The sequence below is a fragment of the Marmota flaviventris genome, chromosome 17, assembly GCF_047511675.1.
Source record: "Marmota flaviventris isolate mMarFla1 chromosome 17, mMarFla1.hap1, whole genome shotgun sequence".
In the NCBI taxonomy this organism is placed as follows: Eukaryota; Metazoa; Chordata; class Mammalia; order Rodentia; family Sciuridae; genus Marmota; species Marmota flaviventris.
This window is the reverse complement of record NC_092514.1, coordinates 68,007,973-68,032,526: the sequence shown is the minus strand read 5'-3', so window position 1 is coordinate 68,032,526 and position 24,554 is coordinate 68,007,973. Positions and strand designations below refer to the sequence as shown.

Below are 24,554 nucleotides of genomic sequence, written 5' to 3'. Positions count from 1 at the left end.
CTGTGGGTTTTTTTTTAATTGTGAAATATTTCAAACCTACAAAAAAAGAATAGCCATATATATCTGCACCCAAAATGTTTCAAATGTTAATACCTTATCATGCTTGTTTTTAATTAATACAACTTTGAATACACAGTTAAGATTCCATGTTATCTCTCCCCAGTCTCATTTCCTCCTCTCCTCCATAGAAGTAATCACAATTCAAAATTTTGAAATAATCATACATGTTTTTATGATATTACTGCATATATATATATATATATATATATATATATATATATATATATCTAGAACTATTCCAAAGATCTTGCACTTTTTTCATCAAACATGGTCTCATAGCCATTTTTGAAACCAGAGAGAAAGACATAGGATTTTTTAAAGGTTACTCTTCATAGATGTCTTACTTATGTTCTAAATTCTTCTTTAATCAGGTTTTGTGTGATTGAATCCAACTATAGAATCATTAATTTCCACTTCTTGTAGAACTACTTAGTTCACATGTTTGTGGATTCTGTCCAGCCCTTCCACTGTCACATATATGAGTTTGAGGCAAATTCTGCAGTGTCACATGGCATGAATTTAAAAAATAGCTTTACTGCTACATGGTAAAATTCAGAAGGCTTGGGTCAATAAGAGGGTGATACACTGTTTCCACATCAAGGGAGTAGGTGCCAGGGCCTCAGTATCTGCCAGACACAGTGTGGGTCCTGCACTAGTGCAAGGTGCTTTCTCTACCTCATGAGAGTATGTTCTTAAACAATGTGGATAGGAAAGTGGCCTTGTTGGGGATGGAGGATGACATAGCACCTTTGGTCCTGTGTGATCTGCACTTTATTTACTGAACTGTCTGGGAAAGTTAGTTAACTCTACTTGGACATTGGGATCAGTAGAAGTTAAAATCTCCCTTGCTTTGGAGAAGTTCCTAGTTCTATAGAAAGCTGAGTTTAGATAAGTTTTTCCAAAGGGAAAAGGAGCACCTAAGATCCCAGTTAGCATATATTCCACACAACCAATGAAGAGCACCAAAGATCATCCTTATATATTTCTTATCATTGCATAGGACCACTGGTGGACATGCCAATTTATTTTCAGACTTATTATTTTATTACATGGTGAAAGTTAATTTGTATGCTGGATTATTCTGTGCTGTAGGTAAAAAAAATAGTGTACAATGATTTGTGCAGTGTCATATAGCTATTTAATGAATTAGTATCAGGGTTAGTACTAGTCTAACACCTGTTAATAAACCTACTACCCAGTCTCTCATAGAGACTAAGCCTGGGATAGATATCCAAATGTGTTCCCTCAGAGGTTTTGATATTCTGTGATACTCTTTTAGAATGTACTAAGGTGGTATAAAGTGATACTGAGTTCCATTTCTTATTCTGTGGATGTCTTTCAGGAAATTACTGACATAGTTTTTAAAATTGAGCTGTATTTCCAAGCTGCTTTGCTTGGAATCATTGTTACTGCGATGCCACCTTATTTTGCCATGGAAAATTCAGAGAATCATAAGGTATGACTCAGTTTTTAAAAAATTACAGGTATGGTATTCCAATAAGAATTGTCCAAAACTAACCTATTTGTATGGTTGCAAATCTTATATAGAATTATTTCAGAAGTAAAGAATAAATAAATTTATTATTATAATAATTGTGATAATAGTTGTTACTTAAGTACTTGCTTTGTGCTTTCAAAATTGCATCCTCTAATCTTTATAAAGTTTTGAGCTAAGTTTTATTTTTCTACTTTACAAATCGGTAAATCAAAGATGGGAGCGTTCATGTAAGTTGCTCAGGTTGACTCAGCTCATTTACATTGTGAATGTGAAAACTGACTGTGATCTTCATGATCCTAACTGGAACACCACCCTTCCTCTCTTTACCTTTAGTAGAGTGTGTTGAATACACAGGCATTTCATTCTTGTTAAATGAAAAAAAATGGTGAAATTGATTGTCATAACTGGGGCCCGGGAAAAACTGCTAAGTATACACAAGTTCTTCGGAATTCTTCACTTTCTTCTCCACCTTTTTCTTTTGTCCACCAGGCAACTACCTATCTTTTGTAGTTTTTTTGGCTATTTGAATTTCTCAACTCCTCTGTGTTGAAATTGTATCTTAATTCTCTGATAAAAATTTTTATTCTCTCAATGGATGATCTTAATTTTGAAACAAGTTTATTAGTTTACAGACTATGATGACAAATAAGTTTAGACTCATCTTTAAAAATTTAATAAAAATATAGTCTAATATAAATTTTAATAAAAATTTTATTGAAAGTAAATTTCTTTAGTATAAATATAACATGATTCTTTAGGCAATTTAAAAAATAGTATTCAAGTTTTTTAAAATATTTTTTAGTTGTAAATGGATCTTTGAATTAATTAATTAATATGCAGTGCTGAGGATCAAACCCAGGGCCTTACACATGCCAGGCAAGTGCTCTACCACTGAGCCACAACCCCAGTCCCAATATTCAAGTTTTATATTATGATATGTATATTTATTATTTTTTTAAAAATTTTTATTGATTTTTAAAAAAATAAATGACAGCAGAATGCATTACAATTCTTATTACACATATACAATATAATTTTTCATATTTCTGGTTGTATATAAAGTATGTTGACATCAACTCGTGTCTTCATATATGTACTTTGGATAATGATGTGATAGATATCACATTCCACCATCCTTGCTAATCCTTTGCCTCCTCCCTTTCCCTCCCACCCCTCTGCTCTATCTAGAATTCCTCTATTCCTCCCATGCTCCCCCTCCCTAGAAAATATAGAAAAGTTAACAAAGATAAAATCTACAACCCTTCTAAAATTTACCAGACAGTTACATTTCTTAAAAGATTTTATTTTTAGTGCATTGTAGTTATAATAACACCACTATTGTGTGGGGTTCATTTTGACATATTCTTAAATGCATATAACATAGTTTTCTCCATTTTAAACCCAGTACCATCTCTTTTTCCTTCCATCTTTTCTCCTTTTCTCTCTGCCTTTATTTCCTTCCTCATCCCTATTGGTCTTCCATCTCTTATTTATTTAATTGGTACATTTGGTTAGATATCAGATTGGAATGCATTGTAATATATTAATACATGCACATGGCATAATTTGGTCAGATTTATTCCCCAGTTCTTCCTCTTGCCCCCCCCCCCCCACCCTTGGTTCCCTACTTCTACTGTACTGTTCTTCCTTCTGTTTTATGAGATTCCCCTTTTATTATTTCTTTTTTTCTTTCTAGTTTTCACTTATGAAAGAGAACATTTGACCTTTGACTTTGAGGGGTTTTTGTTCTTAAATTTTGTTCTGGAGATTGAAGCTAGGACCTTGCACATGCTGGGCAAGTGCTCTACCACTGAACCATATCCCCATGCCTTTTTATTTTATTTTGAGACAGAGTCTTACTAAATTGCCCAGGCTGGCCTGGAATTTAGGATCCTCCTGCCTCAGCCTCCTGAATAGCTGGAATTATAGGCATGAACCAATGTACCCAACTCAACTTAATATTAAACTTTTAATTTTTTAGTAATTATAGATTCATTTTCACTTGTAAGAAATGATACACTGAGATCCTGTATACTCTTTATTCATTTTATCTCAGTGGTAGCATCCTAAAAAAAACATAGTAAAATTTTACAAGTATTGACATTGTTCAAGTCAAAATACAGAGAGTACTTCTATTGCTCTTTTCTAGTCACATACCACTTCCCTGCATTCCCCCTGTGGCTTCTGTCAAATCATTTGTCTGTTCCCCATGTTTATAATTTTGATATTTCAAGAATGTATAAATGGAATCACAGTATGTTTTCTTTTTCAAATGGCTTATTTCACTCAGCATAACTCCCCATTGCTTTTTGAAGTTCACCAAATGTGTGTGTGTCAATAGTCCATGCCTTCATAATTGCTTAGTATTCCACATCTGAAATGATAACAGTTTTCACTCCTATCAATAAAGTTGCTGTGAACATTTACATGCAGGTTTTCGTATGAACATATTTTCATTTCTCTAGGATAAATGCCCAAAAGATTGTATTCTGATGTTTAATTTTACTAGAAATTACCAATTATTTTCAAAAGTGGATATACCTTTTTATATTCCAACCAAAAATAACGAATAACTAAAGTTAGAATTGTACAAAATGACTGTATTTGACTTTTTTTGTATTTATATTTTAATTTACTCCTATACTTAAATTTGCTTCTGATTTATTGAACATAGCATTTGTCCATTTTCCCCCTTTTCTTCTTCTTTGTTCTGAGGATTGAACCCATGACATCAAAAATGCTAAGCAAGCATCTACCACTGAGCTGTTATATCCCCTTTTCCTCTTTAACTGATTTTTATATTTCTTGGATCCTTTGTCTTACTCGTTGGCCTGTTCATATAATATATTAATTATTAAGAATAGATATTTTTATAGATGATAGAAATGAATAAGATTATTAGGTATTTGAATTTGTAAAAAATCTAAAAAAATTTAAGTAATGAGAGCATGAGAGAAAAACTGTTCTCATGCATGAAAATGCTATTTACATGTATTATAATAGCACCTTACAGTTATATACTACACCATCTTAATGTAAGAGTCTCAAATTTTCTGTGTACTAAGTTAAACATTTAGTCTGAAGCTCTATTCAAATCCAGAGGGTATTTGGCAGTTTGTTAGTGTTTTTATTAAAGGTCAGTTTTAAAAAATGAGACTCCTTTTTCTGTTTACACAGATTTCCATTCATTTCCACAAATTTTCAGAAGTAAGTACTTTGGCTCCTCATTGTTTGCACAGCCATAACTCCCATGACATAACCTCTTTTGCTTTGTTTTATTCTGATTCTTAAAAATCTCATTGAAGTTATTATATTTCACAAATAGTAAGCCACATTAAGGGCTAAATGGACTCAGTATTTAATGTCAGGAGTACTTACCTGTCGGCCTGGAATATGGAGTTTTTCTCTTGATATAAATTTAGGAGTTCTATAATAATTTACTAGTTTTTGTTTGTAAAATGAAATTACAATAAAACTTTCTTTTTTTCTCCTTTTTAGATCAAAGCTTATACTCAACTTAAACTTTCAGGGCTTTTGCCATCTGCATATTGGATTGGACAAGCAATTGTTGATATTCCCTTATTTTTTGTTATTCTTTTTTTGATGCTAGGAAGTTTATTCGCATTTCATTATGAATTATATTTTTATGCTGTAAAGTTCCTTGCCGTGGTAAGTTAACATCAGTTGTTCTCATGCTACCTATAGATAAAATGTTATTTTAAAAAATTAATTATATACATGACCGCATTGAGTAATGTGGAAATTAGTTTGTTAAACAAGAAAATGGAACCAGTGTTTAATTATTGTATATGATACATTTAATTAATTCAGTTTGTATTACTACAAGTGATTTTTAAAAACAATAACTTATCATCATTTTAAAATAATTTTTTAAGATCAAGGTGGCTTTTTACACAGACCACATACTTTGTGTAATCTGGAATATTTAAATGTATTCCTTCTGTAAAGTGTCTTTCTTGTTTTTTCTTATGCCAGACCATAATTTCACAAGGAGAAAGCTCTTTTTTTCCATAATTTATAACATGGCTTAAAATACAAAGAAAAACTCTTAATTCCCATTCATGTTCACATGTAAATGACTTGATAATAGACCTTTTCATTAAATGGTTTTTATTAGAAAAAAGGGGAAACACTGAGGTGAAAAGTAAAGATTTTTTTTTTTTAACCAGAGACCATTGTGACCTTATATATAAGTCTGCCAAATAAAATAATGCTTTTCTTAAAACATGTTAATTTATTAAATGCAATATTAAATAGTAGCTTATAGTTGAGTGAGTGAAATAAAGTTGCAAACAGCTATATTTACTCCCTCTAATAAAATAAGACAACATTTTACTTGGTATAAAAAACTGCAAGTTGTGTTCTGTTTAAGTGATTGTTCAGGATAGTGTTAGCAATAAATTAAAAGCATGTTTTTATTGATTTAGTAGAAATTATGGATAATAACTCTTCATTTAAATCACACACTTTCAGTTTGGGAAAGATTTGTTGAATAAAATTTAAAGAATAATTATTAATATTTTACTATGATTGTGGTGTTTTACATTGTATGTATTACTGGCTATTCGTAGTTTTATATAAACATAAACATTTCTGATTTGCAGGTATTTTGCCTCATTGGTTATGTTCCATCAGTTATTCTGTTTACCTATGTTGCTTCTTTCACTTATAAGAAAATTATAAATACCAAAGAATTTTGGTCATTTATCTATTCAGTGGTAAGTCACATTTTATATTTTTTGTAACAGCTTATTTAAAAGTCATAAATTCTTTCATGATTATACTAAAAAAAATCACGTCAGAATTTAGATAGAGAACTGGGTGCATCTTTTTGCCTGTATATTTATCTTCCATATAATCCATTCCATGAAAGGATGATATTAAAAGCACTTAACAACTAGTATGGCAAACATACCAGCTGCAAACAACTGGTATCAGCATATTGATGCTTTCTGGCTAAGTGTCACCCGTGGCTCCATGATTTATTAGAGGATTGAAAACATAGTTAATGTACTAAGGCACCCATCTGTAAGTAAGTTATATGAAAGATTTAAATACCTTGTCACTTATTTTCTCATTTTTTTTTCCTTCAGACAGCATTAGCTTGTATTGCAATCACTGAAATAACTTTCTTTATGGGATACACAGTTACAGCTATTTTTCATTATACCTTTTGCATAGCTGTTCCAATCTATCCGCTTCTAGGTTGCCTGATATCTTTCATAAAGGTAAGTAAGTCTGTTAGATATTTTAATATTTTAATTCTATAAATATATATTGCCTAATCTTTGGAATCTTAGCTTTTGTACTGAAAATAGCAGGATACATCAAATTAACTGCTACTATTTGATTAAGTTATTAATACAGCAATTTGAAATGAAGTATGAAATCTTTAAGCATGTCTAAATATAAATTGTCAGAGGAAAAGGACTGTGCCCATTACATGTTCTTTGATGCTCAAAATAATGTACATAATTTGAAGTAAGATGTGGTTTCAATCAGTATTTGTTTTTAGGAGTTTTTCAAGGATTAAGTAGCATATTATACTAGAAAGGGATGAGAGAAAATAAAGTGTTAATTTCCAAAAGCACATTAGTTTTATTAAGTCTAAATAATTGAAAGAATTTTCCATTTATTAGAAAAAATTATTATGAATTATTGATTTAGAATTGCTGTTAATTCTATACGCTACTACCCTCTCCTCTTTTAAGTTTAATATGTTTAATTTATATCTACTCTCAGAAATTTTTGGGGTCAAGGAAGAGTTTAAGTATAGAGCATAGCCTATGAATATGAAAAGCTAACTTATATGTTTTTTTAATTTTAATTCAAATATTACATGTTCAGAATATACATTTAAAAATTTTTTTGTCTTAGGTTTCTTGGAAGAATTTACAAAAAAATGAGAATACTGACAATCCATGGGACAGACTTTTAGTGGCTGTTATAATGGTAAGAAATAACAAAAGTGTTTCTGTGTGTCAGCTTGTTACCCTAACAATGGTGTGGTTGTCTGGTTTTAACTGTTTTTTTTGTTTTGTTTTGTTTTTGTTGTGTACTGGAGATTTTAACCCAGGGGCACTTTACCACTGAGCTACATCCCCAGCCCTTTTTGGTTTCTATTCTGATACAAGGTCTCACTAAGTTGCTAAGTTGCTGAGGCTGGCCCTAAACTTGGCGATCCTCCTGTCTTAACCTCCAGAGCTGCTGGTTTATGGGCATGTTGGGTTATAGGCATATGCTACTGTGCCCAGCATAAAACCTGAATTTTAGAAATCCATTTTCTCAGTATTATGTAATTTCCATCTCTGTAAATTAACTATGTTTAGTTTTTATCCTGTTGCATAAAAAACAAGGTGCACAGGAAGTCAAATGTGGGGCGTTCTGGAGATAAAACTCAGGGGTACTCGACCACTGAGCCACATCCCCAGCCCTATTTTTATATTTAGAGACAGAGTCTCACTGAATTGCTTAGTACCTTGCCACCCTCCTGCCTGAGACACTCAAGCCACTGGGATTACAGGCATGTGTCACTGAGCCTGGCTTTTTTTTTTTTTTGCTGGGGATGGTGCTGTTAATGAACCTGATGCATGTGGTCTTGGTTCTGTTGGCAAAGAAAAAAAGAAAGAATGACTTCATCAGATTCAATCCTGAGCTGTTCATGTTCTTCTTTTAGCCTTATCTGCAGTGTGTACTATGGATTTTCCTCTTACAGTACTATGAAAAAAAGCATGGAGGGAGATCAATAAGAAAGGATCCCTTTTTCAGGTCAGTTAATTTTTGTATTTAAGTTTTTAACATTTCTACTAAGTTTATGAAATTATGCAGCCATCACCATTTACATAATTTTGAAACAGTTCCAGTATTAGTACTCCCAAAACAATCTTTAGGCCCATTGAGGGATTAACAATTGCTTTCCTGTCTGTCCTCTCATGGCTCTAGCCCTAGGTAATCACTAAGCTACTTTCTGTCTCTGTGAGGTGTGCCTGTTGCAAACTTTTTATATAACAGGAATTATATAATATTTAGTCTATTTTGGTCTAGCTTCTTTCATTTAGCATATTTTTCTTTTTTAAAAAATTTTCTATACTTATTTTTGCAAAATTAACATTAATATATATAATTAGAATTGATGCATATGTCCTTCCCATTGTGCTTACTGCATGCCTAGTATTTTAAATATTTATATAGTACATTTTAAAACATTTTTAAGAAAAGACATAATGAAATGAATTTTGAAAAACTTAACCAAAAAAGACCAATGATTCTCTTAAGTACATTAAATGTATTAACTCTCATATTTATTTACTTTTCACCATAGTGGGCACTGTATTTTAATGTTGGAAAATTCTGACTCACCAGAAAGCACCTTTATTAAATTTTAGGATTTAGATAATAAATTAGTATTGAGTATACAGTTTTACACTTAGCATAATGTTTGGATGGTTACTTCTGAATTTTTTTCTCTCATAGCCAGAAATCATTCATCTTCAGGTATTGACCTCCCATTCACTCCTTAATTTCCTACAATCTGGTTTTCTCCCTTACCTCTCCATTGATATATATTTTTTTAATTTCCAGTAAGGCAACTAATGGTTTTATCATTGTCTTGTCTGGTCAGCCCAACTTATTTGTCTGAAGCTTTTAACATTGTTGACTCCCCCTGCCTCATATTTTTCTGTTTTCCACGTTGGTATCATCTTTTTGCCTCTTCTCTTCCTGATCAGAATTTCCTTTGTAAGCACTTCCTCTGTCTACCCACAAGAGTGATGTTTCTGTGGGTTCTGACTTCAGCCCTTATCTACTCTTTGTGGGCAATTTCACTTTATACCTAAGTTCTAAGTTCTTTGAGGGAATGGTTCATGTTTTTTATCTCCTTGTGGAGAATACCTGACAGATACTAGTCATAAATAATAATGTTGAAAAGATAAATGAATTGATGTAGATAATATTATTTAAATGCCAGCCATCGATGAAAAATATGCTTTTATTTTTTAAATTTATTTTTAAAAATATTTAAAAAATTTTTAAAATATACTTGTAATTCCAGCTTTCAGAAATAATCTTAGATTTCATGTTAATGTTCTTAAAAAAAATCTTTTCTCAATGTACTGCCAAAATTTCTTAGTATTTTAATTATTTGAAAATTTACTATATTTATATTCTTAGGACCCTTTCAACAAAGTTCAAAACTAGGAAGTTTCCAGAACCACCAAACAATGAGGATGAAGATGAAGATGTCAAGGCTGAGAGACTAAAGGTCAAAGAGCTGATGAGTTGCCAGTGTTGTGAGGAGGTAATTTAGACTTTATGCCTAAGTCATATTAAATGTGAAATGTAAGTTACCAATGCATAAAATTTAATCTGAAAAATATTTTTCTTTGAATATGTATCAGTCTGAAAAAAGTTTTTCATGGAAAAAGTATTTTTGTCAACTAACTTTTGAATAAGCCATGATTTCAGTCATGAGTGGAAGTTTACTTGTATACTACTCATAATGCATACTTATTAGCAATTTATTCTTATAATATAGGCATAACTGATAGTGCAGCCTGTCATGAAACGAAATGACACATATCTGTTTTATAACTCGCTTTTTGAATCCTGTTTTTGTTATTAGAAACCAGCCATTATGGTCAGCAATTTATATAAAGAATATGATGACAAGAAAGATTTTCTTCATTCAAGAAAAGTAAAGAAAGTGGCAGCTAAATACGTTTCTTTTTCTGTGAAAAAAGGTTGGTATTTAATTACTTTTCTATAAATATCTTTTCCAGAAGAGTAATTTCCATTTCATTTCATTTGAATATGATGATTATTTTTCTTTCAATTCCTGTAGGAGAGATCTTGGGATTGTTGGGTCCAAATGGTGCAGGAAAAAGTACAATTATTAATATTCTGGTTGGTGATATTGAACCAACTTCAGGCCAGGTATGTATCAGTGGTGTGGAATTTGTCAAGTAGGATTTTTATTTTTAATTAAGATAATTAATGACAAATTGGGATTTTGATGAAATTGATGAACATTTTCATGCATAGATGCAGACATGCATATATGGTATTTCTACTTTTATGATTTTTACATGCATGAGTGATTTATCTACTTAATGGAAGATAGTTTTATTAATTTCAGGAGATAGGGAGCTAGTCTTGGCTCTGCCATTGATTAGTCTTTGATTATTAGCAAGTTACTCACCACTTGGTAGAAACTTCACAATACTCTCCTGCTCCTATTTCCTGTATCTTCCCCACTTGCTGACTTCACACCAGCTCCAGTAAGTAATTCATTGCTTTCCTGGAAAAAAACAGGTACACTCTTTTAAAATATACCTTTATTTTATTTATTTTTATGTGATGCTGAGGATTGAACCCAATGCCTCATGAGTGCTAGGCAAGCACTTTACCACTGAGCCACAACCCTAGCCCCCAGGTATACTCTTTTCTTTGGGTTTTTACTGGAGCTGTTCCTGTGTTGGCTATACCTTATCTCCCACAAATTCGAACAGCTAAATTCACTTTAGCTCAAATATTACCTTCTGATGCAGCCCCCTGGTTATCCTAGTTAAAATTGTGCCTTACTTTCCTACCTGGCTATTCACTGTAATCACCTTTCTGTCCTCATCACTAACCTTCATCTTGGTTAGGTATGTATGTCCTTCCATCATCAAAAAGCAATAAAATTGGGTTTGATCCTCAACACCACATAAAAATAAATAAACAAAATTAAGATTAAAAAAAAGCAATAAAATTCTAACCTTATATTATTCTGGTCATAGGAAGGGATTTGAAATAATCAACTTACTTCCCTCACAATAGATACTGACCGAAAAATACTTCCTAATAATTGGTTTGTATTTCTGTAGGTATTTCTAGGAGATTATACTTCAGACACAACTGAAGATGATGACTCCATTAAGTATTTGGGTTACTGTCCTCAGATAAACCCACTGTGGCCAGATATTACATTACAAGAACATTTTGAAATTTATGGAGCTGTGAAAGGAATGAATGCAAGTGACATGAAAGAAATAATAAATCGGTAAAATGTCCTTAGGTTTCTTTTGTTACTTGGGGAGATTTATATTTTACATTTTAAAAATTCCTTATCAAGCATTTCTGTGGATCATTGTTTTCACAGAAAATGATAAATACTTGTTCATGTTTTCTTTACAAAATTGTGTTAGCTATGAAAATAAAAGGCTCTTTTCCTAATAGAATGAATGTACCTCTGAATGTCATGAAACATTTTTATTTAAAGTGAATCATTTTATCAAGACATTAATTTGTTTAAAATGATATAAATTGAAGATTTTTGTTCTTACGTAATTATACTAAGCTCCAACTGAGTTAACTGTTTTAGAGAAAGCAATGTCTGATCACAGACAATATACATTTATTTATTCATATCTTGGTACACTCATTTGATGTTGTTCACTTTTCAGAATAACAAATGCCCTTGATTTAAAAGAACATCTTCAAAAAACTATAAAGAAACTACCTTCGGGAATCAAGCGAAAGGTACTTTGATGAAGCAATAGATATATCTATTGATAGTTTAATGCTCATGGCTGTCTTGATAAAATTCCTCACAGTAAAGCCTTAACAGTCTATCTCCTCTTTTTTTCCTTCCATCTAGTTATGTTTTGCTCTAAGTATGCTGGGGAATCCTCTGATTACTCTGCTAGATGAACCATCCACAGGTATGGATCCTAAAGCCAAACAGCATATGTGGTGAGTACGACTCAAACAACTCTTGAGACACACTGTACTGCCTGATGCTGGAAGAAAAAAAGCAGTTTATTTTACTGTAACTTTTAGTTATAATAATAGTTATGTGTATATCTTGATTTAAAATCCTATGTAAATAATAAAATAGCTAAATATTTAGATTTCCAGAGATCACCTTATTCTTTTAAAATTTTATCTAATTTTTTGTGAAGTATACTATATTATATATAAATACAGTATATATAGTATATGTATTTTATATATGTTATATATGACATATATACTATATATAATATATATATTCCAGAATGGAAATAAGCATATGAGTAATTATTAAAATAAACTATTCTGCTATTTGAATAGTTTGTAGAAAGGTTTTTCCTAATCATGTAACATTAAGTTATCACTCCGATAATCGATTGTCTTAAACTTATGTTGTAACTCTGCCTGGTAATTTAAAGTACTAATTAGTTGAATACTTCTCTGAACCTTGATTTCCATATTGATAAAATATAAGTTGGATTTTATGGTTACTTTTCTTAAAACATGAAAAAGCATCGATCTTTTTTTTTTTTAATTTTTTAAAAAAATTTATTTTATTTTTTAGTTGTAGATGGACACAATATCTTTATTTTATTTATTTATTTATTTATTTATTTTTAAAGAGAGAGAGAGAGAGAGTTTTTTAATATTTATTTTTTTTAGTTTTCGGCGGACACAACATCTTTGTTTGTATGTGGTGCTAAGGATCGAACCCGGGCCGCACGCTTGCCAGGCGAGCGCGCTACCGCTTGAGCCACATCCCCAGCCCCATCGATCTTTATAATTAATTGTTTTTTAAACTTTTATCCCACATGAACATTTGAAATCATGAAATATCTCTTTATCTGATTAGCCTTCAAAATGAAGAGAAAATAAATTCAAATACATCATAGTTGGGCAGAAAATAATAGCGATAGCAATTGATATTCAATAAGTTTTAATTAACCAAAGTAACCAAATAGTTAAATTAAAATACCCATTATTTTCATTAAAAGATATTCCTCTTTGTATTTTATTTAACAGGCGAGCAATTCGAACTGCATTTAAAAACAAAAAGCGGGCTGCAATTCTGACCACTCATTACATGGAGGAGGCAGAAGCTGTCTGTGACCGAGTGGCTATTATGGTGTCTGGGCAGTTAAGGTACATGTTTACACAGTAGGCCTTTTGGGAAAGGAGAGTTGGGTGGTGGGTTTTGAAAGTCATTCTTTCAAAAACATATAGTCAGATACATTAGTTTAAATGTTAAAAAAAATGTTTCTTTGTTTGAATTTTTGATTCAGTTTTCTATAGAATTAGTTGGAAATGTTATCTTCCTTCAGATATGACTAGCTACTTGCATTTGGAATTGGCTCAATTATTCAGTAGCTTCAAATGTTATTTTAAGGTTAGGATATTTGTTATTTTAACAAATTGTTAGGCATTATATTGTATTATATAACACAGTAAAAAATAAATGAGTTAATGCATAAATAAATAATTAAATAAGTAACTGTGGATAGAGAAGAAAATTTTACTTTTGGAATGATTCCAAACAATATATGTAGATATTAACCCCTTGCAAAAGGGGAGCTTAATATTCCACTATCTCATACCCAAGTTTAGGCTGGATTTAGCTAGTCTCTTCTAAAAAATAAAATGTGGAAAGGGAAAAATAGTAACTTTACAGTTGAGAAACCTGACATATACCTTAACTAAAGCAATATTGTGTAGATATCACATACCCCCTGATGTGATGTGATGTGATGTGAAGGGCACTTCAACAGTGTGCTATTATGTCCCAAACCCCACATTCTAATGTAATCATGAGAAAATTATCAGGCAATTCAAACTGAAGGACATGCTAACAAAAAACATCTAACTAGTACTTGTGAAAACCATCCAAATCATGAAAAAGAAGTTAAGAATAAGAAATTGCCACTGATCATTGGAGATTAAGGAGATGTGACAGTTGAGTGCATTGTGGAACAGAATCCCATAAATAAAACAGACAGAAGTGGAAAACTGGTAAAATCCAAATGAAATCTGGAGTTCAGTTTTTATGCTAGTGTAATAATATGATTTCTTGATTTTGACAAATGTACCATGGGAAATAACATGAAAATATCATGGTAGCGGAAACCGGATAAAGGATAAGGGGATGCTGTATTTATCATCTTTGCCATTTTCTTTTTTTATTTTTATTTTTATTTATTTATTTTTTTAAGCATCAGAAATTTATTGGTTGCTCAAAACATTACATTCATCTTGACACATCATATATCATACATTTGTTTCAAATGGGTATGAATTCTTATTATTCCCCCATGTACAGATTGCAGAATCACGTTGATTATACAGCCACGTTTATACATACTGCCAAACAAGTGTCTGTTGTATTCTGTTGCCCTTCCTATCCCCTTCCTATTCCCTCTCCCCTCCCCTACCCTCCTCTTCCCTCCCCTCCCCTCCCTCTACCCCAACTACCATAACTCATTTCTCTCACTCTCTCTTATTTTTATATTTATTTTTTTCCTCCCCTTTGCCTCACATCCTCTTATATGTATTTTTGTATAACAATGCGGGTGTCCTTCCCTTTTCCATGTAATTCCCCCTCTCTCTCCCATTCCCTCCCACCTCTCATCCCTGTTAGATGGTAACCTTCTTCTCATGCTCTTCCTCCCTGCTCTATTTTAAGTCACCCCCCTTATATCAAAGAAGACATTCGGCATTTGTTTAGGGATTGGCTAACTTCACTTAGCATAATCTGCTCTAATCCCATCCATTTCCCTGCAAATGCCATGATTTTGTTGTTTTTTATTGCTAAGCAATACTCCATTGTGTATATATGCCACATTTTTTAATCCATTCATCTGTTGAAGGGCATCTAGGTTGGTTCCACAATCTAGCTATTGTGAATTTGCTGCTATGAACATTGATGATGCTGTATCCCTGTAGTATGCTCTTTTTAGGTCTTTTGGGAATAGTCCAAGAAGGGGAATAGCTGGGTCGAATAGTGGTTCCATTCCCAACTTTTCGAGGAATCTCCATACTGATTTCCAAATTGGTCGCACCAGTTTGCAGTCCCACCAGCAATGCACCAGTGTACCCTTTTTCCTACATCCTCGCCAGCACTTGTTGTTGTTTGACTTCATAATTGCTGCCTTTCTTACTGGGGTGAGATGGTACCTTAGGGTGGTTTTAATTTGCATTTCTCTGATTGCTAGCGATAGTGAGCATTTTTTCATGTATTTGCTGATTGATTGTATATCCTCCTCTGAGAAGTGTCTGTTCAAATCCTTGGCCCATTTGTTGATTGGGTTGTTTGTTTTCTTATTGTTCAATTTTTTGAGTTCTTTGTATACTCTGGAGATTAGGGCTCTCTCTGAGGTGTGAGGGGTAAAAATTTGTTCCCAGGATGTAGGCTCCCTATTTACCTCTCTTATTGTTTCTCTTGCTGAGAAAAAACTCTTTAGTTTGAGTAAGTCCCATTTGTTGATTCTTGATTTTAACTCTGAGCTACAGGTGTCCTATTAAGGAATTTGGGGCCCGTCCCCATGAGGTGGAGATTAGAGCCAACTTTTTCTTCAATTAGACGCAGAGTTTCTTGTTTGATTCCTAGCTCCTTAATCCATTTTGAGTTAACTTTTGTGCAGAGAAAACATTCGACAAAGTACAGCATCCCTTTATGTTCAAAACACTAGAAAAATTAGGGATAACAGGAACTTATCTCAACATTGTAAAAGCTATCTATGCTAAGCCTCAGGCAAACATCATTCTAAACGGTGAAAAACTGAAGGCATTCCTTCTAAAATCTGGAACAAGACAGGGATGCCCTCTCTCACCACTTCTATTCAACATAGTTCTCGAAACACTGGCCGGAGCAATTAGACAGACGAAAGAAATTAAAGGCATAAAGATAGGAAAAGAGGAACTTAAATTAGCACTGTTTGCGTATGACATGATCCTATACCTAGCAGACCCAAAAGGTTCTACCCAGAAACTTCTAGAGCTAGTAAATGAATTCAGCAAAGTGGCAGGATATAAAATCAGCACGCATAAATCAAAGGCATTCCTGTATATCAGTGACAAATCCACTGAAATGGAAATGAAGACAACCACCCTATTCACAATATCCTCAAAAAAAATGAAATACTTGGGAATCAACCTAACAAAAGAGGTGAAGGACCTATACAATGAAAACTACAGAACCCTAAAGAAAGAAATAGAAGAAGATCTTAGAAGATGGAAAGATATACCTTGTTCATGGATAGGCAGAACCAACATCATTAAAATGGTGATATTACCAAAAGTACTCTACAGGTTTAATGCAATGCCAATCAAAATCCCAACGGTATTTCTCGAAGAAATAGAAAAGGCAATCATGAAATTCATCTGGAAAAACAGAAGACCCAGAATTGCAAAAGCAATCCTAAGCAGGAAGTGTGAATCAGGCGGTATAGCGATACCAGATTTTAAACTATACTACAGAGCAATAGTAACAAAAACAGCATGGTACTAGTACCAAAATAGGCAGGTAGACCAATGGTACAGAATAGAGGACACAGAAACCAATCCACAAAATTACAACTACCTTATATTAGACAAAGGTGATAAAAGCATGCAATGGAGAAAGGATAGCATCTTCAACAAATGGTGCTGGGAGAACTGGAAAGCCATTTGCATCTTTGCCATTTTCATTTCCTGTAAATGTAAAAGTACTCCAGCGTAATTTTATTCAAAAAAAATTATAAATATTTAAGTGAGCAATCATTCTTTGAAATTGTCAAGCCATTTTTTTCCCTGTTCTTTCTTTTAAAAATTGCTTTAGATGTATTGGAACAGTACAACATTTAAAGAGTAAATTTGGAAAAGGCTACTTTTTGGAAATTAAATTAAAGGACTGGATAGAAAATCTAGAAATAGACCGCCTTCACAGAGAAATTCAGTATATTTTTCCAAATGCAAGCCGCCAGGAAAGGTAAAATATTTTTAACTTAGTTATATTTCATTATAGTGCAATAATCATAAAAGGTTATATTAAGGATTAGCCAAAAAATCTTTAGTCATTGATTATATCTGTATCTCACATTAATACTTCTGTATTATCACCAATACTGGGCTAATAAAATCTGATGGAATTTTATGTCTGTTCAGTGTAATGTCTTTCAATATTTAATAGTACTTAAAATTTTTAAAGTTCTTACTTGGTAGTAATGATAATTATTTTACTATGGATGGAGTTCTTTTATCATTTCAAACAATTTTTATCCAAATAAATTTCAAATAAACTTATTAGAGTTTAATTCTGAATATAAAAAATGTTTAAACTTGAGCATTAGAGCACAGTTGTAGTAATTTTTAAATTTTTCTGCATTTTATCTTTGTTTTCAGTTTTTCTTCTATTCTGGCTTATAAAATTCCCAAGGAAGATGTTCAGTCTCTTTCACAATCTTTTTCTAAGCTGGAAGAAGGTAAGTAGTATTCTAAAATTTTGTAAGGTAGTTCTCAAATTATGAAAGAATTTTATTTAAAAAGTTCAGAACTGGAGGCAACTTATTGTTGAAACTATGGCAAATAAGAACATAATCTTTTATTCATGTAATGTAAGATATAGATAAATATAAATACTTTAGGGATTTTGTAGAACAACTATCACAATGTAAACCTTTTAGAATTGTCAGTGGACACCAAACAGCATAGTTTATTATATTACATCTGTATAAATGATCAGCTAGCTTATCTCTCAGTGGTTTTGTCCAGCATCCAGCGGCATTGTATTTCTTGAATCCTTACTTCCTACTCTAGTGGTAGCAGCAAATGACAGGAGAATTCATGGTGCAAGAGGGTGGGCATTCTTCTAAGTTTTAAAGAAGGTTATTGAAAGAATCTGGATTCTTAGAAAACAAAGCAAACAAACAAAAAAAGTCTATTTTTAAACTTTTTTTCCTTTGGAGGTACTTGGTATTGAATTTGTGCATTTAAAAAATAAGTGAAAGTACAAAAATATGTGCTGGTGGCAGTTAAGAGAGGTTAAATGCCCTGGATTGGGCAAATGTTCAGACACAGGTTAGTTTATAGCATTACCTATGAATAAGGGTTATTATTAATATTTTCAATACAAATAATGGGATTTTTGTGGTTATTATTATGTGAATGCTGAATAAAAGGTTTTCTTATACCCTGTATAACATCTATGGATCAATGTTTTTTAGCCTTAAGAGTATAAAGGTAAACTCTGTTTTTCTGATGATTTCTTTATAATAAAAAAAGTAACCTGAACTGCTTAGGAAGAATTAAAGAATTCAATATGATAGCAGACATGGCATTGGATTAGATTGCAAAAGCATCTGAAATAAATATAGAATATCTTCTGGAGCCAGGAGTGGTGGCACATGCCTGTAATCCCAACAGCTTGGGAGGCTGAGGCAGGAGGATTTCGAGTTCAAAGCCATGCTCAGCAACTTAGTGAGGCCCTAAACAACTCAGTGAGACCCTGTCTCAAAATAAAATATTTTTAAAAAGGACTGGGGACGTGGCTCAGTTTTTAAATGCCCCTGAGCTTAATCCTTGGTACAAAAAAAAAATTCTTAATATTCAGAATCTAGTCCCAGAAGCAAATAACAGGTTACAGGGGAGTTGGGGAAAGGGACATAGCAGATATTACAAGAAAGGAATAAAGACGAAGGGGATACAGGAGGGAAGGAGGAGATTAGAAAAGGTGAAATAAGACAAGTAATAAACATTAAGTTCTTAAGGTTGTAGAGGAATTGGCATCTGAAGAGAAAAGAAGACTTGAAAGGAAAGTAACAGATTTTGGCATCTTCAATTTTAAATGAGTTGTTTACATGAGTTTTTAAAATAGATTGTTAGCTATCTTACTAGTGATTGCCATTTTATCCTTTTAAAATACTGATAATTAAAATCCTATTTTTATATTTTAATAGCTAAACAGACTTTTGCCATTGAGGAATATAGCTTTTCTCAAGCAACATTGGAACAGGTACTTTAATTTAAAAAAAATATTTTAAAGTACAAAGTATCTAATAGCAATTATTTAGGCTTAGATTGAAGAAAGAGATACTGTGATATTATAAAATCATTGTAGAATAATCTTAAACTTTGTATAGTTATAGGGAACTTTATAATTATTTGCTTATTGTTTTCAATTTTTTCAAAAGTTTAATTTATAAATCATATTTGTATACCTTTATGGGGAACAGTGTGATATTTTGATACATGTATATAACATGGAATAGTTAAATCAAGCCAATTTCCATTTGCTTATTTTGAATAGCTCAATTTTTTCTGTTTGGTAAAGAAAGGTGTTTCATATTAAAATATCTTAAATTATTTAAATATTTATAATTATTTTTATGACAGTGCTACTTAACATATTAATCAACAGTTTATTAATCCTTTGAACAAGCATTCATCTTTGCATGTAATTAATGGAGATAACTTATTTTATTTAAATAGTATTAATATCAATAAGCCTCTTTCGATACTGGTTAATATAATTAGATGTGGCCTTATCCCATTTCTCATTTTGTTAAAAGGTCTTGGAGCTGTGTGGTACTTCATTCATTTATTTCCTTTCATTCAGGTTTTTGTAGAACTCACCAAAGAACAAGAGGAAGAAGATAATAGCTGTGGAACTTTAAACAGCACACTTTGGTGGGAAAGAACACAGGAAGACAGAGTAGTATTTTGAATCTGTATTGCTCAGTCTGTTTGCTGAACTTATTTGTTCTTCACTTCATTTAACTCTGCCATTAAAACTTTATTATTTGAATGGCAACTAGAGAAATGTGAAGGCATTGCGATTTTCCTGTGCTCCTTAATTGAAATGCTGTGGTTGTTGTTTTGCTTTACTTTAAATAAAATTAATATGTAATTAAGTCAACTTGCATGTTTGTATCTGAAGAATTTTGAACTGTAGTTTGTATGCTATATTTCTCACTTGCAAGAAGAGATTCTAAAGAAATAGTGATAGAATAACTATTTTGACTAGCTGTGTTTATTTTTAAAGGTCATACCATCTAATTACATAGCTATGTAATGTCTCATTCTAAATTTAAAAAAAAATGAATATATAACTAATATATATATATAAGGCAATGTGAAAGCTTCTTGCTTCTCCTTTTCAGTTTCTAAAAGAAGCTTTCAGTGGAGGTTGGTATCCATAAAAGCTTGGGTAAACCCTAGAAAGCCTCACTGTAGAAATGGAGGGAAGTGGTGTCTATCCACTAGGTGGCAGTCATCAATCATAAAAAAGGAAAGGAGACTTTATTTCAACTGGCAATTTTAGACACAGGTAATAGAAAAAAGTTGGTATTTAAATTATTATTATTATTATTATTTGCTCTTTCAAAGGTGTTTTAGTTATAATTAAAGGACGTCTATGGCTAGAGTCTAATTATAATAATCTGCTTTATTTTATTTTTTTTAAAACTCTGTGGCTAGAATGACAGACACCCCTAGAGGTGAAAGAATTAACCCATACCTTCTTCCCAACATCTAATGGAAGATATAATTTTTTATTGTCTTTCTTGCAAAAAGCACATTTGTTGTTATTTTGTGGTGCTAGGGATTGAACCTAGGGCCTCACATATACTAGGCAAATGCTGTCATTGATACATCCCTCGTCCCCAATTTTATTCTTGGGTATTCTTATTTGTTGGATAACCATTTCTATTGGTAAACTATGTTTTGAACCTCTCTCTCTCTCTCTCTCTCTCTTCTTTACAGAGTTTTAAGTAGAACAATGTATAGATGTATGTAGTAACTCAAAATCAGTTTGAAACATGGTGGAATATAAATAAACTCCTTTAGGGGTTAAATTAAGGATTAGAAGTTGAGTGTACATAATTTTTTCAGTAAGAACCAGAAGTTTACTCTATGACACAGTTGAAGTAAGGTATGGGTAATATGATCTTAGAAATAGTTATATAACCCATGTATGGACTATAGATATTATAGATATAAAATAGTTTAAATACTAATAGTTGGCATTAGATTCCAACTACATGTGTGAAAATATGAGCTTTGCAAAAACAAATATATTTGGAGTGTGATTAATGCATTACAGAGACTTAAAGAAAACAACAGAAATATTTGGTACTGATTTACTTTAAGTAGCCAAATCCTATAATGAAGTTATTATTAATTCTTTAATGTAGGTAAGAGTTGGTAAACTTCTAGCTCTTTTATGTAATAAGACGTCTGTAATTTTAGGCTCTAGCAACTGATTTAAAATAGTGTTCCTTTTTTAGTATAAGGTACATGTTTGATACTTTCTTCTATTGCTTTGGCAGTTGCTGTACATAATCCTACAAATATCTATTTGACCAGCTATCTCAGAGATCCTCTAACTAATCTAACTGAGCCATCTTACAAGCTTCTGCTTAGATTTTATAACCCACAACTAAGTTGTTCTTGTAAGATTTAGTTGGTAGTAGGTTGCCTCCTGCTACCAAACTATAGTTTTGGATTATTTACCTGAGAATCTCACTTTTATATCTGGCTAATGACTACACAATGCATACGATCAAGATACATTTGAAAGAAAATCTTTACATTTGTAGATAAAATAGCATGTTGCATTTTCTAAGCAAGTCATTGCTAAATGGTGCCATAAATTTAAAGAGAAACTTTCTATTATTTAATACTTATGTAAGTACCCAGAGGCCTTTCTTATGGGATGTGATTTTGTAACTATGTGTAGTGTTGAACTTTACATTCAATATAAGAAACAAAATTACATATCATTTTCTGAGGCAGTCACTGGAAAAGGTAGTTTTGGTTTAATAACCTGACTACCCTAAAAAAAAAAAAAAAAAGTGTTATTTTAAAATAGAGCATGACTAACAGAACATTAACTACTCTTTCACAGAGTTGGTCACTTTAACTTTATGCTTGTGACCGTGCGATCAATGAAAAGTAAAATTTTTTTTCTTGGCAAATGAAAATTGATATTACGCTAACCATAGTCTTCTCTATTGTGTTCATTTACTATTATTGTATATAAAAAACTGCTCCCGAGACATTAGAATTAACTTTATTACTATTATTATTTTAATTTTAATTTTTTTTTTAGTTTTTATGTAGTCAGAGGGAATATATCTTGGTCAAAATTAAATTATTTGTAGCAATGTGTTTTTCCTTTGTTCATAGTAACAATCTCTGATGCAGTAGATATTTAACTAAACTAATTATTTGGAAAGAAAGGATAAGTGAGTTGGGAAAAAAAGGAGAGTCAAGTAACAAGTGTACAAATCATAGTTTTGTCCATGTATGTATTTTTAAATGTCTTTAACTGATTTCAAAACTTTTTTGCATCAATACAAGTAAGTCAATAAATACATTTGTTAAGTAGAAGATGGAAAAAATAGTATAACCTGCCTATTTTCCATCCATGATCAGCTTCTAAAAGTGGAGGAAAGGCTGAGCTTTACAGAGTGGTCACTGAGAAGGCAGACCTCTGCCTGGAGCCCTAAGGAGCCCAGCACTTGGTAGCAAAGAGAAGCACTATGAATATCATTTACCTTTCACTTTGCCGGCTTTTAATTTATTTTCTTTCCAGCTCATTTTTAACAAAAGGCTGTAGGTTTTCTCAAATAGTTTTTTTTTTCTTTTAAAATCAAGGAATATTATCTTAAGTTAATATTTTGGTTTTCATCATTAAACATTTTGAGAGTAATTTAATTCAATGAACATTTTTAGCAGCTATGTTTCTAGCAATGGTTCTTCCAATAGAGGGGTGACTATCAATTTTCACCCTGTGAGATCTTGTGGTAATCTAGTAGGAAGATAGATCCTTATATAACTAGCAGTGATATGCCAAATGCTTTGCTAATAGTACTAACAATGTTTTGTAGGAGCACAATTCTTACACTAAGGGTGCTTTTTGTTTTTATTCTTATTCTGTTGGTCACTCAACATTTTATTCTGATTGTGCTTCAGATTTGTTAAAATATCATCCTGTATTCTCATGTAACATATAAATAGGCATTAAGTTTTTGAAAACTAGAAATGCTTATTCTTAATATATTTTGAATATTGCTAACATGAACTTTTCATTTTCTGTTTTGAAGTAGCATCACATAAAATGAGAGTTTATCTCAGGTGAATTATTTTTATATCAGCTATTCTTATAAGGTAAAAGTTTACTTATTTTTTTATTTATTATATGTAATTATATGTAATTCTCAATGCTGTCCTTTAAGAAAAGTGAAATGCTTATATTATTAATAAGCTTTAAGAAGCTGAAAATATAAGTCACACTCTTCATTTTGTGTATTGAAATGAATTCTTTGTTATTCAATATTGATAAGTGAATGAGAGGATCATATTAAAATTAAAGTAAAAACCTGGCACTTAAATTGTTAGTTATTTTTTAAGTATTAAGGGGAGTTTTCAAGTAGGAACATTGAGGTAATTATGTTTTTTTAAGTTGGAAATTTTTTATTAGTGCATTATATACTTATACAAAATACTGAGGTTTATTTTTACATGCATGGAATATAATTTACTCCACTTCAGTCCTAAGTACTTTTCTTTCCCTCCCTTCCTTCTCATGTTCCGCTTTCTTTACTCTACTGGTCTTCTTTCTATATCTATGTGTATTTTTAAATTGGTGCTTAAAGATTTACATAAAGGTGAAATGCACTGTAGTATATTCATATATGTACATAGCATAATTTGGTCACTTAGCATGATGGTATCCAGTTCCATCCATTTACCTGCAAATAACATAATTTCATTTTTCATTAATCTTGAGTAAAACTCTATTATGTAAATGTATACCACATTTTTTTTATCACTTTATTGGTTAATGGGCCCCTGGGCTGGTTTTAACTCACATTCAGACTTTAAACATAAATTAGGTTTATTTATTGATATTTTTATCTCAACTATTTTGTACAAATATAAAGGAATCATTCATTTACACTTTATAACATTTAACATACTAAGTTATTCCCAATTATTTAACACTATGTACAAATTTATCTATTTTCTTAGAATTTTAAAAATAAATTTGATTGTTTTAAACATTTAGGCAATATTTTAAATTTAAAGAATAGATTTTCTTCCCAGGCACCTAAACAACTCCTGCAAATTAATAAACTGCTTTTTAAAATAAGCATATCAAGTTCTCAAATTGTAAGCATCTCAAAACTAGACAACATATATAGAACTATCTAATTGCAAGACTTGCTAGCAC

At 31.6% G+C, this 24,554-nt stretch overlaps 1 protein-coding gene across 7 annotated transcripts in view; it reads left to right on the top strand.

The window, feature by feature from the left end:
- The window catches only part of Abca5 (ATP binding cassette subfamily A member 5), an 80,186-nt gene extending 59,952 nt beyond the window's left edge, over window positions 1–20,234 (top strand). For 4 of the 7 annotated variants that reach the window (XM_071603288.1, XM_071603290.1, XM_071603289.1 and 1 more), the window contains 17 exons: window positions 1,403–1,516; window positions 5,057–5,227; window positions 6,184–6,297; window positions 6,673–6,807; window positions 7,457–7,531; window positions 8,256–8,347; window positions 9,749–9,875; window positions 10,200–10,317; window positions 10,419–10,510; window positions 11,443–11,618; window positions 12,022–12,097; window positions 12,216–12,310; window positions 13,373–13,492; window positions 17,160–17,309; window positions 17,723–17,802; window positions 19,276–19,331; window positions 19,935–20,234. In XM_071603288.1, coding sequence (XP_071459389.1) covers window positions 1,403–1,516; window positions 5,057–5,227; window positions 6,184–6,297; window positions 6,673–6,807; window positions 7,457–7,531; window positions 8,256–8,347; window positions 9,749–9,875; window positions 10,200–10,317; window positions 10,419–10,510; window positions 11,443–11,618; window positions 12,022–12,097; window positions 12,216–12,310; window positions 13,373–13,492; window positions 17,160–17,309; window positions 17,723–17,802; window positions 19,276–19,331; window positions 19,935–20,042 — 1,899 coding nt within the window. In that variant the 3' untranslated portion in view covers window positions 20,043–20,234. Of the gene's footprint in view, window positions 1–1,402; window positions 1,517–5,056; window positions 5,228–6,183; window positions 6,298–6,672; window positions 6,808–7,456; window positions 7,532–8,255; window positions 8,348–9,748; window positions 9,876–10,199; window positions 10,318–10,418; window positions 10,511–11,442; window positions 11,619–12,021; window positions 12,098–12,215; window positions 12,311–13,372; window positions 13,493–17,159; window positions 17,310–17,722; window positions 17,803–19,275; window positions 19,332–19,934 lie in introns of those variants that run through there. The other 3 variants (XM_071603291.1, XR_011704957.1, XR_011704956.1) reach the window with 3 other exon arrangements.
- The last annotated feature ends 4,320 nt before the right edge of the window (window positions 20,235–24,554 follow it).